Here is a 17,814-nt window from a genome sequence, read left to right on the forward strand (position 1 = left end):
GAATGGTCTCCCCAGTATTGCGTTGTATGGCAGGTCGATTTCTACGACGCTAAACCGTGTAGGTAATTCCTCGCTTTTCCTTGTCCTTCCTAGCTTGACGTCGAGGGTAATTGTTCCGTTGGGCTTAATTGGCAAGCCCCCAAATCCTACCACAGGCGTGGCATTTCTTTTTAGTTCCGCTAGGTCTCCTCCTAGGCTTTCGTAGGCCTTTCTTGTTATTAGGTTTATTGCGCTTCCTTCATCGATCAGGATTCTCTCAACGTTCCAGTGTTCGATGATCATGGCCACTACCAGAGCTTCGTTGTGCTCTTCAGCTATTCTCCCGAAGTCCTCCCCGTCAAAAGTTACTGGAGGAGGAGTTGAGAGTTCTGTTGCTTTTCGTTTTCTCTGTGACGTTTGATCCTTCAGGTTTACTCTTTCAGAAGTCATCTTCTTCAATGAGATTTGTTTTTGAGTTCAGAAAAGCTCCTTCTTTTGAAGTTTAGTTAAGCTTTTCCCACAGACGGCGCCAATTGATGGAGTCTGCCTTCTGAACCGGTGAGTGAACCTGCAAAACAGGGTAGAAGCTAACCGGACGGTGGTTGTCCGATTAACTCTCCGATGCTAAAGTCAGTCTAGAGCTTTGAGCAGCGTTTTGAGTATATGAATGTAATTGTGATTCTAGGCATACCTCGTGCTCCTTTTATAGTAGTCGAATATACCTAGTAGAGTTGTATTAGGCAGGTGAATCCTACTTTGTAGGGATTCGGCCGTATTGTAGAGATTCTCCTGATTTGTCGGGATCTACCTTAATCTGATAAGAGTCCTATTTATGAACGTCTTCCTAAATAGTCTTATCTTCCTAAAGTAGAGTTTATCCTTCCATATGTAGTGTTTGTGTCCAAATAGGACAAGATTTCCATATTTAGTCGTTTACCCGAATCCCGGGCCTGACGCGCTCTTGGCGGATCATGTGGGATTCGGTCTTTATTAGCGTGTTACCGAATCTTAGAGATTCGGCATCTCCTTCATACCTTTTCGGTCTTCAGGGGGAGTCCGGTGTCACCTGAGAGTAGATCTCCTGCAACTCGGCTCCATTATACTTACAGTAGGATTCGGTATCCATCAATAAGTTATGCTATTATAATTTAATGCAATAAATTGTAGGTTTACAAAGGTATAAATGGAGGTAAATGATGGTTGTATATCCATTAATATGAAAAAGAGGCCTCATATATTTTTTGTCTTTGAATTATGGCTTCCTTTGTGTTTTTCCTTGCTGCCCTTGAGTTTTCAGCGCATTCCGAGAGTATTTTTGCAGTTTTTGGCAAAAGAACATCTCAGCATACGCCTCTTGCAACCGCAAGCCAGTTTCATGCCCAGACCTGGGATCGCAAGCCCGTCACAAGAACTCATTGCGACCGTAAGAGGTCTGCACGAGTACCAGCTTTAAAACTTTATAACTCGCTGTAGACACCTTAGAATGAGTTGGTTCTTTATTCTAAGTAAACTTTAGGATGTCTATTGTATTTCTCATAAAGAACATCAATTTATTAGAAGCCTCTAAAATACCAAAATCGCCACTTAGTGTAATAGGGTCAAGTTTGCAAGTAAAAAATTGTGCTCTCAATGTTTATTTTTTCGATAACCTTCGGAATGCTCCAGTTAAGGCAAAACTCTTCTATTTATGCAATTGATCCTGAAAAGTTTAAACATACCAATGTGATACAAATGCTCCAAAATTAACAATAATTGCACAAATAACAACAGAAAGACACATATAGAATAAGAGTATTTCTACCCCTATCAATAATTATTAGTAGTCATAGTTAGAAATTTAGTATTAGGTAATCATAAAAAATCATGATCGATAATTTTTTATACAAATAGTGACTTTCTTAAAGCAACTTGTGCTTCTTACTAACTCTGATCAAAAAGAACGTATGCATGTTAGTGACTCGCAAATATAGTTGACGATATTTGTTGTCGTGCTTCCATATAGTTAATGGTGGAACAATAATTTTTTTCCAGTCCGAACCTAACTTCGAATTCACATATAATTTATTAGCAGTCCAAACTTAACTAAATTCACTACAAATTTACCAATATTCTTAGTAAAGATTACCTCTAATTTTCAAAAATGTATGATCCCAATCGGGGTTGGAGTCTATGCTAACCTAAAGGCAGTTGCTTCTCTGCATATAGTTGAATTGGAGAATAGTTAAAATCTAAACTAATTTGTTAGAAAATCAAATTACATTAAAATATATATCATTTTAGTTGAATAATTTAATTTGAGATATTTTAAATTATTAAATAAAAACATATATAAATTAATAATTAATTAATAATATATCCAAATATATAAAATTACTAATATATATATTATATATGATGTATCAATTTTATTCAATTATCTTTGACTTTAATTTTAAAACAAAATAAAATTATAACTTTTTTAACAATTAAGCAAAAAAACAAATCAAAAACACCCTGATTCAGTGCTCAGTTTTATTTCGATTTAGCAAGGCCTCTAATTAATAACATCTCTAAATAACCACACACGATCTACCACAAAAAGAAATACTAGTTGGATTTCGTATTGCTGAAAAATTAATAAAACCATGATAATCTTAAGCTCATATACACTAAACAACAGTATTTGGCAACCTTCAAAATTCTTTTATTTTTCTCAACTTTCATGAACAAACAGCAGAGCCACAAATAAATTATTATTCATTAAAAGCATATTATTACACAAACACAATGCATAATACCATAGTAACAGAAAAAAGCAATGAAATTTGATAGCTCTTCAAAGCCTAGATGATGCCTTAGGATAATGGATGACAATATTATTATAAGCATCCAAAGTGAGAAAATCATCCAGAGTTGCTGCTGTGCATTGCCTTGTAAACATCTTGCAAGCTTCCTTGTACATTCCTTTCTTGAATTTTTCTTTCCCAACTTCTTTTTCAATCCTAGCCATTTCATCTTCGACAACTCTACCGAACAGCTCGGTTGTCACTTTCACTCCTAATCCGTCTCCGTCCAACTCGACTCCGTATTTGAGCCACTGCCAGTTCTGAACTCTGCTAATCTCAGCAGTTGCTGCATCTTCCATCAGATTGTAAAGTGGCACTGAGCCTGTTCCTGTCAGCCATGCTGCTAAGTACTGAATTCCGACTCGAGTGTTTAGACGGAGGCCTTCGAGTGTGCGATGTCCTCGCGGCCTTTGGATTAGGTCGTCTTCGGTTAGATTTGCAGCGTCTTGTCGTTTCATGGATTGGATTTGGTGTGGGGCGTTTCCCATGTTGTTTGTGAATACTTCCATGCATGCTGGGATTAGTCCAGGGTGTGCTGCCCATGTTCCGTCGTGTCCGGCTTTCACTTCTCTCAGCTTGTCCTTTTTAACTAGTTCTAGAGCTGCATCGTTCGCTGCTCGATCATCTCTGATCAGAATTTGAGCTGCCTGTTCAAGATTCAGGCAATTTGATTAAATGCTTTTGTATTTCTTGCCAACAATTGGTACATTTCAATATATAATGGGAAAACCAATTATGCAGCGCAGAAACAAAAATGCTAATACAAATGCTGAAATGGAAAACGCTAACACGGAAAACAGATAAAAAAACCACATATGCAGCACGGAAATGGAAATGAAAATGAAAATGCTAAAACAGAAAAGACTAACATGATAAGCAGCAAATACAAGAGTTTCTAAGCCTCGTGAGTATCATTAGAAACAAAAATAAAATGCAAAAATGTAGGACTCAAAAGATTGCTATACAATTGATTAAAAGAAATTGTATGATATAGAAGAGGTTATTACCATGCCTCCCATGGCGTGAACACCGCGCCTATGGCATGTCGAAATGAGGAGATCAGAGTAACTCCTCATGAAGTGCTGAGTCATGCCAACCTGAACTCTGTCAGGCAGCAGACGGTCAGGGTGAGCCTGGAATGTCTTAACATAGCTAAAAATATAGTCCCATCTTCCACAATTCAACCCAACCGAGTGATCCCTCAGCTCATACAGGATTTCATTCATTTGAAACACAGCGGGAAGCGTTTCGATCAGAACAGTAGCCCTAATGCTTCCTCTTTCAATTCCGGCCATCTTCTCTGCCTTCTCAAATACACAGTTCCACATCTTAGCTTCCCTGCACCCAATAACACCATGACTCAGGATAAAATTACAGAAATTGTTTGATGCTTTCTAGTCTAAGAACTTACCTTGAGTGCTCCATTTTGGGAAGATAGAAGAACGGTCCATAGCCAGCGCCTTGGCCCCGGCGGAAAGCTGCATAGTTATGGTAAAAGTAAAGGCCAAAATCCACAAGGCAACCAGTTGCAGGCTGACCATCGATTAAAATGTGAGCCTCCGGTAGATGCCAGCCTCTCGGACGAACAAAAAGCTTTGCTATCTGATCATTAAGCTTATAAACTCTGTTTCTTGCCTTGTCATGGAAGCTTATAGTTCCATTAACAGCATCCCTTAAATTAACTTGTCCTCTTATCAGATTTTCCCAGGTTGGTGCCAGTGCATCTTCAAAGTCAGCCTATCCAAAATTAAATGATACACTCTTACTACATTGCACAAAAACGTTTCAACTAGCGTTTCATTTCTATTTCCGACAATACTTCTAAATCTCCGAAACTCAATATTTATAACTAAAATTTATATAAAATAATAGGGTTAAATGCAAATGAAAATTTTAGCGTGTTTTGCAATTACTTACGGCACAAACTTTAAATTTTGGTAAAATTTTGAGAATGACACATGAATTACTAATTGCTTTTCAATTTGAAACACATATCAATTATATAAACGATCTGTTCTAACATCAGTTTTTAACAGAGAAAAACTGTTCTAGTTCATGTCCAACATTATCCAGATTTAAAATTTGTATTGTAATCGTAAACATTTAATAATTTATTTTGCAACTTACTGCTGGATTTTTTTTAAATAAAAGTATGCTAGTTACTATTATGATTTAGTTATATCCAAAGAATGAGATTTGAAAAAGTAAGATGGATGTATATGTACTGACCATGAAAACTTTAGCACCAGAATTGAGAGCATTGATGACCATTTTCCTCTCAACAGGTCCAGTAATCTCAACTCTCCGATCAGCAACAGCCGGAGGAACAGGTGCACAGCTCCAATCACTTTCTCTAATATAAGCAGTAGCAGGATCAAACCCTGGTAACCCTCCGCCATTGTACCTCCTCTTAGCCTCCATGCGACACTCCATGGCATACCGAATCCTCGGTCTAAACTCACGTTGCAAATCAGCAACGAATTGCAAAGCATCCTTTGTCAGAATCTTGGCAAACTCTTCATCGTATCTGCCTCGAATGTCCACTCCTTCAGGAACATCGTAGCCTGGAGTTGTCTTCTTGGTCGGTGCAGAGTGACCATAAGTACCGTAATCCATCATGTTTAGAATGATTTTGTTTGTGTTGGTAGAGGTGTATGATGAGAAGAAGGGGAGGCTGAGATATATAATGGGCGGGGAAATGACGGGGCAAGTGGATAGAAGCGGAGAGAGTTATCGGTATGGAGGTGTGAAATTTTATCAAAAGGTGACGGCATTGTTGTTAGAGGATTTGGTTTTTGAATGATGTGCCAGCCTTGGGAGGTGAAATTTGTTAGGATTACATGTGTAGGATTGCCATGAAATTGACACATTGCATATCATACGTAGTTTCTGATTTCTGTTTAATAGGTTGGACTTGGAAGCCCAATGGGTACCTAATGCATTGGATTATGGATATGATTTAAATGGATATGGGCTGGATTAAAACCCATTTATATTTAATATGTAAATTTAGTTGAGATTATTATCTGAATTCGGTAATAAATTAATTTATACAAATTCATATTTTTTTATTACAAATTTATCAATAAAAATAAAAATAAAAATCTAAACTAAAGCATAGTAAATAAAATTATTTAGATAGAAACTCAAACCAAACTTAAAAAAATAATTCAAAATTCAAGTGAAACAGTCATCTAAAAGAATTGAGCATATTGAAGTATTGAACTTCCTTTTCTTCTCCAATGAGCTATAACTCAAATGATATAAGCGTTAGGCAGCAAACTGCTAGGTCGTGGGTTCATTTCCTCCCACAAGCACTCCCCTCCCCAATTTTAAAAAAAACACTCGCCCTTTTTATATTTATCATAAATAAAACAGTAATTTATATAAATTTAATCTTTTGCTACAAAGTTTCATAAAATTTATGAAATAAAAATATGAATAAGGATACATTTAAAATGAATAAGAGAAGATGTAAATTTTTTTTAAAATTTCAATAATATTTTTAGCAAGTAAAGTCTAGTTCATGTGGTTAATACTCTTTAGCGTAATTTTAAAATTTTGATTTCGAACCTTAATACGACCTTGTGGTTTAAGGCCGATTTAAAATTTTAGAATATAACCACCAAAGTAATTAGATCTTACCTATGTCAAAAGACATATTTATTTTAGATTCGTTTTCTTCAAAAAGAGATTTCAAGAGAAAAAAATAAAACAACTATTCTAATCTTTTGGGCCATGTTTATATAAGATTTGTTGAAACGACTAGTAGGCTGAGTAAAAGCTGTAAAACCTAGAAGCCCAATTTAGTGCTGGACTAATGTTGTTAGCCCAATTGGGCCGAGAAATAGTTTAGGAAACGAGTGGTTAAAAAAGGAAAATATTTTACACAAGTATCATAGTAGAAAATTACGAGCCGCCGACTGTAAAAATTAAATGAACGTAACCGACTTAGAAAAAAAAATATCGCATATATAAAATATTCAAAGGCCATAAACGCGTCAAACATATCAAACGAAGCTTCTTCAAAAAACAAAAGGTCTTCGTCTCTTTTTTTTCTAAATCTAGCAGCTCAGATCTGATCTGATCGGATCATTTTTCTCTCCGTCTCTATTGTTTTCCGGTAAGGCCATTCAATCTCTTGTGTCCGGAGAGACGGCCAATTTAAAATTCAAGAACAATCACGGAATTGTAGATCTAGGGTTTCCTTATTTTTTTTAATTGTTTGACTTTGATTATTTTGCTATTTTTAATTCTGTTCTCGTTGCTGTTGTGGAATCTCTCTGAGCGGTATTGTTATTGTTACGATTTGTTAAATTTGCTTCATCTGATATATTTGATTTCGTGTAAAAGAAAAAAAGGATTCGAATTGAGTTGTTGATTTTGGGGATTTAGGGTTTGTATATCTATCTCTGTGCTGTTGGTGTTTAATTTTCAATACGTTTTTTGAGATTGAATTCTTTTGATTGAGAAGAAATTTTGGTGCTTTAATAATATGGCGGCAGGACGAGTCGATGTGTCGAGGAGAAGGGGTATTAATGGTTACGACAGTAATCATTTTAATCCATACAAGAATGGAGAACATGGTGTGGGGTATAAGAATGGCTACCATAATTCCTCAAGTTCCCGAAATATTATTTCGGGAAGAAATAGGGTTAGCAGTTGTAGAGAGATAGAAAGGGAATTCCGAGAATTTCGTCCGAGATATGGCCTTGAGGATGGTGAGATACCAAGCAGTGAAGATGGGATTCAGCTTCCTTTGGAGAAGAAAAGGAAGTTCTCCCCTGTTATTTGGGATGTTGAAGATAAAGTAGCTTTGATGCAGAAAGCCGTGACAACAAGTGGAACTATAAAAATTGCTACAAACTCGGTTGCCTCTGAGGAGGCGGCCCCAGCTGAATTGGAACCTGTTTCAGATGAGGGTTGTAGAACAGCAAGTCCATTTGATGCTAATGGATCTGGATCTCTCTCTCCAGCAATGTTGTCCTTCTTCTGTCAAGAGAAGAATGAAACTGATGACCAAAATCAGACCCAAGGTCTGGAGGAGGAAGAGTTTGCTGAGGCACGACACATATCCATGTCTCGATGGGCATCTGACAGTGATTCTCCAACGAATGCAAATCTATCTGATGATGAAGGTGCCCCTGGAGAAACTATATGCAGAAAGGAATCAATTGGTCAGGACTCCAGTGATGATAGATTGCCATCCTCTAAATCTATTGAAAGAGGTTGCAGTTCAGGGTCTTCTGATCCATTAGAAGACTCTGAAAATACAATAATCAATGAAGATCTCATGGATGTTGACAGGATCAAGGATGGGAATGACGATGCAAAACAAATGGATGATAGTTGCTGTCAAGTCGAAGGGTCTGGTGTTGCTGACGGGAGAAGTTTCGATATGCTGGAGGGTTGTCGAAGTGTGTATGAGTATGAGAGACTCAATGAAATTAATGAAGGTACTTATGGTAAAGTGTACAAAGGATTGGATAAGAAGACCGGACAACACGTAGCTCTGAAGAAAGTTAAGTTGGATGTACGAAAAGATAAGAGTCTAGAAGAATATGGCTTCCCTATAACATCCTTGCGTGAAATTAACATTCTATTGTCTTTTCAGCATCCTTCAATTGTGAATGTTAAAGAAGTTGTTGTAGGTGGCCTTGATAGTGTTTATATGGTGATGGAGTACATGGAACATGATCTGAAGGGGTTCATGCAGGCTAGAAAGCATCCCTTTAGTACCAGTGAAGTAAAGTGCTTGATGCTGCAGTTGTTGGAAGGCGTCAAATATCTTCATGATAACTGGGTACTTCATAGAGATTTAAAGACGTCTAATCTTCTTTTAAACAATGAAGGAGACTTGAAAATATGCGACTTTGGGATGTCACGCCAATATGGGAGTCCGTTGAAGCCATATACATCTCTTGTGGTTACTTTGTGGTACAGGTGAGCTTCATAATATGCTAGTTCTATACTTGTTCCGTTCTATGTATTTCAATTGTGCTATCAGGGAATCTTATTTACATCTGTTCTGTTTGTCTTCAGGGCACCTGAACTACTTCTAGGATCAAAGCAGTATTCTACAGCTATTGACATGTGGTCAGTGGGCTGTATAATGGCTGAAATGTTGTCTAAAGAACCTTTGTTCAAAGGGAACAATGAAATCAATCAGCTTTCCAAGGTAATTTAATTTATTTACGGTCATGTGGGTTTTCTGCATTTGTTTGTTCCCGCATCCAGTTTATCTAACACTTCCTATTATTTTGATTTTTTTCTAACAGATTTTTGGAATTCTGGGCACACCAAATGAGGGTATTTGGCCGGGATTTTCTAAATTGCCTGGAGCTAAAGCAAATTTTATTAAGCAGCCGTGAGTATTACTTTTTGCCACTTCATTTATTATTTTGCATTTTCTCATTTGGTCTTCTTCTCTGGACTTGTAGCTGTGTTTTTACAGTGCTTTGCTCTGATTTTCAGGTATAATTTTTTGCGGAAAAAGTTCCCAGCAACATCTTTTACAGGAGCACCTTATCTTTCAGATTTGGGATTGGATTTGTTAACTAGACTTTTAACTTACGACCCGGAGAAGGTATGGTCCGTGCATAGAGTTGCCTTCTTATAGTATTCGTAACTATCATTTACTCCTTTTACTTCCATCATAATGTGTTTAACAGTACTGTTATTGCTATTGCAGAGACTAACAGTTGATGAAGCCTTGAATCATGGTTGGTTCTGTGAAGTACCTTTAGCAACATGTAAAGAACTAATGCCTACTCTTCCCCCTCAGCATGCAAAAAACAGGTAGAGGTTTGACAAGTTGAAGTAGCATGCTTACTTGAGAGAGCTTTTTAGATCTTGCCATGCTTCTCCTCTGGGCATAGGAAGGCTGAGGGGTCATCCTTGGGGATACATCTTGTAGTGCTCTTTTGGTCTTCGGGGCCAAAGGTCTTGGATATTGACCATTTCCGCATTTGACATTCTTTTTTGTGTTCAGGATTGTGTCTCTCAACCGAAAGAGAATTGATTCATGCAATCTCGTTGGAGATAATTCTTTCTTGTATTGATCCTTTAGCCTTGAAGTTCCTAACCGGTTTGAGTTCAATTTGGTGTAATTAAATATACCTTATCAAATTTAATGTTCAAGAAGTTAATATTTTATTTTATTATTTTTCAAATTGCTGTTTTACTTTATTTTCTTGCATAAGTTTTTCTTTGCAAGAGGGGACTGATATGCGACGAGGGATGAATATTGCTGATGCTTGGTGTTCAAAAGTTCAGAAAGCATTGCACCTGCAAGGTACTTGATATTGCATGACATGACCAAGTATCTGCTTTGCTCTCGAGTGCCTTATTTGATGAGTGTTTGGTGTGTCAATTAAGATTGTGATGATATTACATTGATTGTGACTCAGTATGCTGTTACTTGTTAGGCTAAAAGTTGGAAATTCCCTTTTTGTTTTTATTTTGTTTAGACTGAAGGGGGCAAAAAAGAAAAGAAAAATAGTTCTACATAGCTCGGATTGTATGTTATCATCCATTCAACTGTGCCTGTGAGTTTTCTGTTTGAAATTGTGTTAATGTGATTGCAATGTTGGAAACAGATTAAATTTAAAACATAACAAGTTTGCAGCAGATGCATTCCCTTATTGTTTTCAATTGTATTATTGTACCTATACAATCTTTCTATTGTTCAGTGATGATTTCTTATTATCTTCTAACTCCTAGTTTCCCCTTTGCGGGTTGGAGGGGTGTGATTTTTTGTTCTTGTCTGCTTGCAAATTCTTTTGTTTTATATTTACTTAATATTGAGTCCAATTGACCAAGTTACTTGGGCATTGCTGTTATATCACAGAATTTGCAAATGTAGGGCTGGTATTCAGCTGGTGTGTAGAATCGTTTTCTGGTAGTAAGTTTCATCCATTGCCTTATCCTCCCCCATTAATTATTTATCAGTCTTTGGCTTTGTTATTTTTTTTATGTTAGAATATTTTGCAGGTTTCCAGTTTATTGTTTTTGCAACAGTTGTTTAGGTATATACTTCAGTCTGGTTTGGTATACTCATCAAAAACATTGAGGTAATGATAATAGTGCATGTTGTTGCGTACCCATTTGTTTGAAATTAACTATAAATTTGCGGCAAATCTCTCTCAAATTCTTGGATGCATATTCAAGGCACTGCTTTGTAGATGAAGATTTTGATGAAAGAGTCGCAGTGAGGTTTTTGTAGAGAAGGCAGATTTGCTAATGTTCCGCTAATTGATTCGGAATTGTTATTATAATTTATATACTTTTTAGCTGCCATTAGTGCTACTTAATTGATAAAACACTTCTGTATCTTGTGAATAAATGTTTGTGTTGATTCAAGCTAGTTGATGGTTCTGTACCTTGTTTGGATAGTACTATTTTTTTTTTGGCCATCCAAAGCTGCTCTTCTTTCCAACTGCCGTCTATTACCTTATCTTTTAAAGGGATGTATGACGCGAGAAATTCTGAGCTAGACTTTGTCCACAATGTCATCTATGAACAGAGCAAATTACATTGTAATATTTCATTAAGATTTTTATACATCTAACAGTGTAATAATGCGGTTAATGTGGTGGACTATATGTAAGAATCTCTGTTGTTTAATGCGGTGCAGTTGTTTTTTTGTGCTGAAGGCATGATCAATGAATGTAATTCAAGATGATAAATTGGCTGAAATACTGTATACATCGAGGAGATAATAAATTGTCCCTAATAAAAGACATTTTTTATAGTAATCTAATTTGTCAAGCACCTATTTTAAAATCATTTCATTGGCTACGAGCTGAATGAGAAGAAAATTCATCCTCTACTTAGAAATGGCATTGATAAATAAGTAGAAGAAAAATGGAAGTTCTGAATCTAAATGGCATTGAGATAAGAAACCACAAGCGATTATCCATAGCAACTCAATAATGTTTAATCTTTAACTTAGCTGGTTCTTAACATAATGATTGGTGCCCAAAATTGGAAAGGTGTTAAGATTGTTAATTGGGAGTGTAAATTAGGGTCTTGCCGAGCACAAACATGACAAACGAGATCTCAAGGAAAAAGATGGTGTTAATGAGTGGCCGGTCGATCATCCATCCAAACACAGAAAACCCACCAGCATTGCTCTGTAGATATGCCACTGCACCAAAAAAAAACTATTTTCAGAATGTCATATTCAACATAATTTGCAACAATAAACAATTGTAGACAGGGAACAATGGGGATACCAAAAGATTGTCTCATGTTAAAAGATTGACTTGATGAACTGAGTTGGGAATTTGTAGGCAGTGGCACGTAGTCAACTGACTGAAGATCACTTTGAGAGTAACTCGCTCGCAGTGGACCGCCGGTACTTGGAGCTTCTAAATCTGTATTACTATTGCTTGAGGTGCAAGTAACTAAAGCATGCCATTTCGAAGCAACTGATGAAACACCTTGAGCTCTATGCGTAGTCTTTGCAGCTGCATGTAGGCATATTATTAATCCAACAAGCTCCGCCACTGAAGATATCTGTCAATATCACGGTGTTGCAATGTGAGAATCGAATTTAATAACTCGAAAAGTACTACACGAGAGCATGACGATGAAACACTTACTAAAAAATCGCCACCATTTACGAGGTTGATAATTGTTTTGTTGCCTGTGGTTTGAAACAGAGCCACAATCTGGCTAGCAGTCACTACCAAAAGCTCGAAAATGAAGAAGATTCGAAACCTGTGGCTGATCTTCGACAAATGATGCGTTAGACGAATGTGTTCCTCTATATAAACCAGAACATCCATATCTTTCTCTAATAACTTTCCATAATTGTCGAAGTGTACGACTTGTAAATTGCAGAGCAGGTTGAATAAAGCACAGCCGGATAGATAGATAATGGTGGAGTAAGTCCATGAGACAATCAAGCCAGTCAGTATAGCAGCAGATTCCCACAAAGGATCATGATGAACATAGATCAGACGAAAGACCTCACGAGCAATCTTTAGAAATAAACATGGGGACACCCATATTGCCAACAACTTGAAGAATTCCTGAACAAATGGAGACACCAAATTGATTCTTTCTTATGCTGGTTTATTAACAGTTCTATTAAGACCCTAGAAAGCTATAAAGAACACTTTGAAACAATAACACTAATATATCACAAAAAAATTATTCTAATGCTTCCTATTAACCAAATCTAAAGCAATGATAATCATTACCAAAAAAAAAAGTACTAGTGGAGAAATAAAGAAAAACCAGACTTACATAAATCTTGTCAGCATAATCTTGATGAAACTCCTTGGAATGACCATGAAACCTATCCACAAACAGAAAGTTTCTAACACCATACTTTCTCAAGTTATGAGATATGCAAAGAAGAGAAATAGCAGCACTGAGAGACTGAAACACCAGAATCTGAAACTCAAAGGTATTAATCTGGTACTTATCAAACTTTGCAGAAGCCGAGAGTTTGATCAAAAACACAGGAAGAACAATACCCAGAAGCAAAAAAGAGATCCATGACAGTACTAAGCTTACAAATGAGCTTTGACAGTAACCAAACAACGTTAGAAAAGTCTCTAAACGGCTGAGAAACTTGGAGAGATTAAGGGTGCTGTTGGTTTGACCATCTTCTGTGTGTATCAGAGGGATTTCAATGGCTAGTGATGGTGAGTTTTGATTCTCTGTGGGAGTGGACATGGAATGTGGTGGTAGATGCAAAGTGAACTCAACTGAAGTACAGAGTGAAGTGGAGTGTTAGATGCAAAGGTGAGGGAGAAATATATTTTGTTTTGTTTTGGAGTGAGATTTAGATCTGTCTTAGAAAACTGGGATTTTTTTGTTGGGTTTGTTTTTTATTGGTTTATGTGAATCAGAAATGTCAGTCTCGGAAAACGACGACCCTCATTCTTGCTACTTTCCGTAATATTAGGACAACTGGGACCCATTTTATTTTCATTCTAAGTAAACGAATATTCTCTTACCTCATTTTTGATTTGTTCATTTGAGATTGGTAATGGAAAGAGAAATAGGATAGAGTAATGAAAACTTCTTCTTTCTCATTAGAGGTCTTAATTTTAGAATTTTGACTATACTGCATTTAAAAAAAAATTATGAGAGAGTTTTGTCTTTCGAGGAAGTTTATCGTACTCCATTTGAATTAGTTGAAACAATTAATTAAGGATATCAAACCGTGCTTGTACAAAGAAGTTCTACATTAGCAATTGATGAGTTGGTAAGACGTTCTTCAAACCTCTATATGCAACAATTTAAAATTTAGAGTTGAGAGATGCTTAATCTAAACATAGAAAATTTAAAGGTGATGTTTAATTTAGACTTAAGAACACCTTGTGTGCCATATATGAAATAAAAAATTATGCACTACAAAAATGATATTTAAATAGATGCGTAAATTTATATATGAGACTTCTGATTTGTAGAGAAATACATTCGAAATCTTTGTAAACTTATAGAAACTGAGAAATTGATCTTAAATTTTTAATTCAACTAATTTCAACATACAGATTATATTCAGAGGGGAAAATAATGATTATACAGTGAAATACATATTTGGTGTCATTGATGAAGATTTATAGTAGTCACCAATCAAAACGAAGAGCTAGATGGAGAAACCTCTTTAGCTGATAACTAATCATTGGCATTTCCAAGTAATGGTTTGCCCCAAACCGAACCGACTATGGTTCTATATGCATCATAATTTGGAAGAAGGAGCGGAGAGAGCAAGATCTACCAATTCCCTTCTCAGGATCTTTCCTGCAGGAGATTTTGGAATTGCATTGATGAAAGCTACTCTTCTTATCTTCTTATATGGTGCAACCTGCATACACAAATGACCAGATGACATCATCAGAGAACGTACAGATCGAAATCCGTAAAGATAGCGGAATAAAGATTCTAATTATATATAGGTTTATTCCGAAGCATGCCTGTTTTGCAACGAAGTCCATAACTTGAGCTTCAGTTATATTGGATCCTGGTTTTCTTACTATATAGGCCATGGGAATTTGTCCTGCCTCTTCATCAGGATATCTGCTTCCAGTTCCAGACAACGTAAATGGATTAAACATCACTAAATTTTAAGTAAGTTTGGATCCTGTACTTTAGCTTATAATTTTCCAATTGGACCAACATCGGTTCCTTATTCGCAATTAAGCGATTTTCTTTCCAAAGACGACAACAAGAGATACAATTAAAGAGAATAAATTAAATAGTGCTTAACAGATAGAAACGCGGAAAATTACGATACAGAAATTAACTATAAACTGTGATGATTCATCATCCGCAATAGAGTTATAAATTGATACTTACGGAATGACAGCAGCATCAACAATTTCAGGATTGGACTGAAGTAACTGTTCCAATTCAACTGGAGGAACCTGCAAGTTGTTATAGTCAAGATGATATGAATACGGGTGAAATCTCGTTGACTGTGGTTAGTTAGTTGAGAGTAAGCTCATGGGAAGGATCGGGATGATTCAGTCACCTGATATGCCTTGTATTTTATCAGTTCCTTCAGCCTATCAACAATATAAAGGAACCCCTCTGAGTCGAAATAACAAAGATCTCCAGTTTTTAACCAACCTTCTGAATCCAAGGTTTCAGCAGTTGCCTTCTCATCTCCTACATAACCTGCATTAACAAGCATTTATGTAGAATATCAGAATACAACTACCTAAAAAATATGCCAAGACATTTTCATCTAGCAGAAATAGTTGAGCCAAAAAAAAAAGGCAAAAGAACTAAAAGTTATAGCATTTCATTTTTCCGATTTACTAACATTGGCGTAACTAGAAAAAACCGAACTCAAAACATGACAGGTTTTAAGTTTGTTCTGGAATGACGAAGGAGTTGTCAGCTTTCAGTTCCTAATCCTAAATACTGTAAGATGGCTAGATTGTGTACATTTTATATCAAAATCTAGGTTGGCTTAGAAATGTAGCAATTATTGTGGGCATCTCGAGTATAAACCACCGAAGAAAAATATCGGAGCGCCAAATATAAGCATTTGTCTAGGGAAGGGACTACCCCAGCCGGAGTAATACAACTGATTGGAGGCAGAACTCCAATTCAAACACAAGACTGGAGATACGGACCTGAGCGGATGTAATATCACCACAATCTAAAGAAGTACAGATATCTCGCATTCTCATTATATGGATCATTGCACAAGTTAAGCTCAGGCATTGAACTCAATTCCATTGGATAGTATTAGTTCCAATAACCTTCTACCAAACATTTTGGTGAGAAGTACAATTTAAAGCAAACAAAAAAACTGCAAATCAACAGATCAGAGACATTACCGTTCATGATAGTAGGCCCTCGCAACCAAAGCTCCCCTCTCCGACCAGGAGGCAAGGCTTCCCCAGTCACAATATCAACAATCTTGGCTTCCATATTTTCAGCTAACTTACCAACAGAACCATGCTGGTTGAACTCTCCGGGACCTATCATCCTTGTCGCCCCACCTCCGCTCTCAGTCAGCCCATATCCCTGAAAACAAACCACATCATTACTTATCACAATCACAATTAACCAACATCAGCCTGTCAAAAACTACAACCAACGTTCCCCATTTCCGACATGTCCGAAAACCCCCGAAACATTTTCGATGCCCCATTTTCTTTTATCAGCAGGTATCAACTTATTATATCTTAAGATGCATCATAGAGATTACATTTCATATTTTTTAAAAGCTACCACCTTTTCTTTTCTTTTGTATGATTAGAGGGAGCGTTTGTAGTAAGATTTAAACCCACCTAACAGTTTGCTGGCAAGCGTTTATATTAAACTAAAAGAATTAACAAATTCAGCTAAACCAAACTCTACCTGAGAAATCTCCACGTTAGGAAATTTTTCCTTGAACCTATCAGTAACATCCTTGCCTAAAGCAGCTCCGCCGCACCCCAACAGCGACAAAGAGCTCAGATCATACTTTTTAGTCAGCTCCGATTTAACCAAAGCCACGATCAACGGCGGAGAAACCGGCATGAAACTAACCTTATACTTTTCAACAGCTCTCAACATTCCTTCAAAGTCAAATCTTTCCATTAGAACCACAGTCTCCCCAACAGAAAATGCCCGTATGAACATAAACAACCCGAAAATATGAAACATAGGCAACGTAAAATAAGATACCGACTCCGATTCGGGTTCAGGTTCCGGTTCATTCGGGTCAAGGTGACCTCTGGTGTAATAAAACCCGGATATTAACGCGATGATGTTCCGGTGAGTCAGCCTTACAGCTTTGACTTTCCCAGTTGTGCCTGAAGAATAAAGAATAGCTGCCACGTCAGACTGTTTCACATTCGCATAACACGTGTCAGCTTCCGACCGGTTAAGAAAGGATAAAAACTCCGGCGAGTCAATCAGAATTGTCCCCAAGGGTAGAGAGGGAATTTTATGAGCTGTTTGTGAGGTGGCGAAGGCTATCTTAGGCTTGATGAGTTGAGTTTGATGAGTTACATCCGAGTTCGAACCGAGTGGGCTAGCGGGAGAAATAGTGACACCGAGTGACAGAAGGGCGAAGTAAAGAACAGGAAGATGAAGTGAATTCGGAGAGAGAATATAAGCGACGTCATTTGGAGCCAAAGAGAACCGAGTTCTGAGTGATAAGGATAGCGAGTTGGTTCGGTTAAGAAACTGAGTGAAGGTTAACGACTCGTCGGTGTTTGGGTCGATAAGAAAAGTTGATGTATCTGGGTTACAATCCTCCGAAGAAAGGAGAAGGGAGACGGCGTATTTAGCGATGGAAATAGATTCGTCGGCCGGCGGTAATGGAGTTGACGGTCTAAAACTGTGAAAAGTTTTGGTTTCACTGCAAAAACCAGTGGCTGGATCGAAATTCGGTGCCATTTGATAGATTTGGAGGAAGAAGAAGATACAACTGTGCTGGCCGGCACTGAGGAGTGGACAGAAGAGTGTCGTGTTTTATGTTAACTTATGGTCCGCAAAAGCGTCGTTTAGCAGATAACATGCATGTTTGGACTTCATTACCAGCCAA

At 37.1% G+C, this 17,814-nt stretch overlaps 4 protein-coding genes across 12 annotated transcripts; 1 reads left to right on the forward strand and 3 right to left on the reverse strand.

Annotated features, from left to right (window-relative positions):
* Window positions 1–2,645: 2,645 nt before the first annotated feature.
* Window positions 2,646–5,597, reverse strand: LOC126672987 (malate synthase, glyoxysomal). Its single transcript, XM_050366940.2, has 4 exons — window positions 5,034–5,597; window positions 4,216–4,541; window positions 3,812–4,142; window positions 2,646–3,451 (listed from the first exon to the last, which is right to left on the reverse strand). The coding sequence occupies exons 1-4, from the start codon at window positions 5,421–5,423 to the stop codon at window positions 2,795–2,797; spliced, it is 1,704 nt and encodes a 567-aa protein (XP_050222897.1). The 5' UTR covers window positions 5,424–5,597; the 3' UTR covers window positions 2,646–2,794.
* A 1,195-nt stretch (window positions 5,598–6,792) lies between these two features.
* Window positions 6,793–11,169, forward strand: LOC126672985 (cyclin-dependent kinase G-2). Of its 9 annotated transcripts, none has more exons than XM_050366935.2 (9): window positions 6,793–8,747; window positions 8,847–8,982; window positions 9,083–9,171; window positions 9,279–9,390; window positions 9,496–9,602; window positions 9,796–10,098; window positions 10,274–10,351; window positions 10,654–10,707; window positions 10,797–11,169. In XM_050366935.2, the coding sequence occupies exons 1-6, from the start codon at window positions 7,300–7,302 to the stop codon at window positions 9,863–9,865; spliced, it is 1,962 nt and encodes a 653-aa protein (XP_050222892.1). In that variant the 5' UTR covers window positions 6,793–7,299; the 3' UTR covers window positions 9,866–10,098; window positions 10,274–10,351; window positions 10,654–10,707; window positions 10,797–11,169. The 9 variants fall into 9 exon arrangements, with proteins under 9 accessions (XP_050222892.1, XP_050222893.1, XP_050222896.1 ...); XM_050366936.2 differs by having other exon boundaries at window positions 10,824–11,169; XM_050366939.2 differs by lacking the exon at window positions 10,274–10,351 and having other exon boundaries at window positions 10,797–10,876; window positions 10,974–11,169.
* A 501-nt stretch (window positions 11,170–11,670) lies between these two features.
* Window positions 11,671–13,840, reverse strand: LOC126672990 (uncharacterized). Its single transcript, XM_050366943.2, has 4 exons — window positions 13,059–13,840; window positions 12,410–12,841; window positions 12,041–12,323; window positions 11,671–11,952 (listed from the first exon to the last, which is right to left on the reverse strand). The coding sequence occupies exons 1-4, from the start codon at window positions 13,491–13,493 to the stop codon at window positions 11,810–11,812; spliced, it is 1,293 nt and encodes a 430-aa protein (XP_050222900.1). The 5' UTR covers window positions 13,494–13,840; the 3' UTR covers window positions 11,671–11,809.
* Window positions 13,841–14,270: 430 nt separating this feature from the next.
* LOC126672988 (4-coumarate--CoA ligase-like 9) lies at window positions 14,271–17,814 on the reverse strand. Its single transcript, XM_050366941.2, has 6 exons — window positions 16,641–17,814; window positions 16,115–16,304; window positions 15,298–15,443; window positions 15,123–15,190; window positions 14,741–14,843; window positions 14,271–14,631 (listed from the first exon to the last, which is right to left on the reverse strand). Exons 1-6 carry the CDS (start codon window positions 17,664–17,666, stop codon window positions 14,506–14,508), a joined length of 1,659 nt encoding a protein of 552 aa, XP_050222898.1. The 5' UTR covers window positions 17,667–17,814; the 3' UTR covers window positions 14,271–14,505.

The sequence above is a fragment of the Mercurialis annua genome, linkage group LG3 (genome assembly GCF_937616625.2).
Source record: "Mercurialis annua linkage group LG3, ddMerAnnu1.2, whole genome shotgun sequence".
NCBI classification, from domain to species: domain Eukaryota; kingdom Viridiplantae; phylum Streptophyta; class Magnoliopsida; order Malpighiales; family Euphorbiaceae; genus Mercurialis; species Mercurialis annua.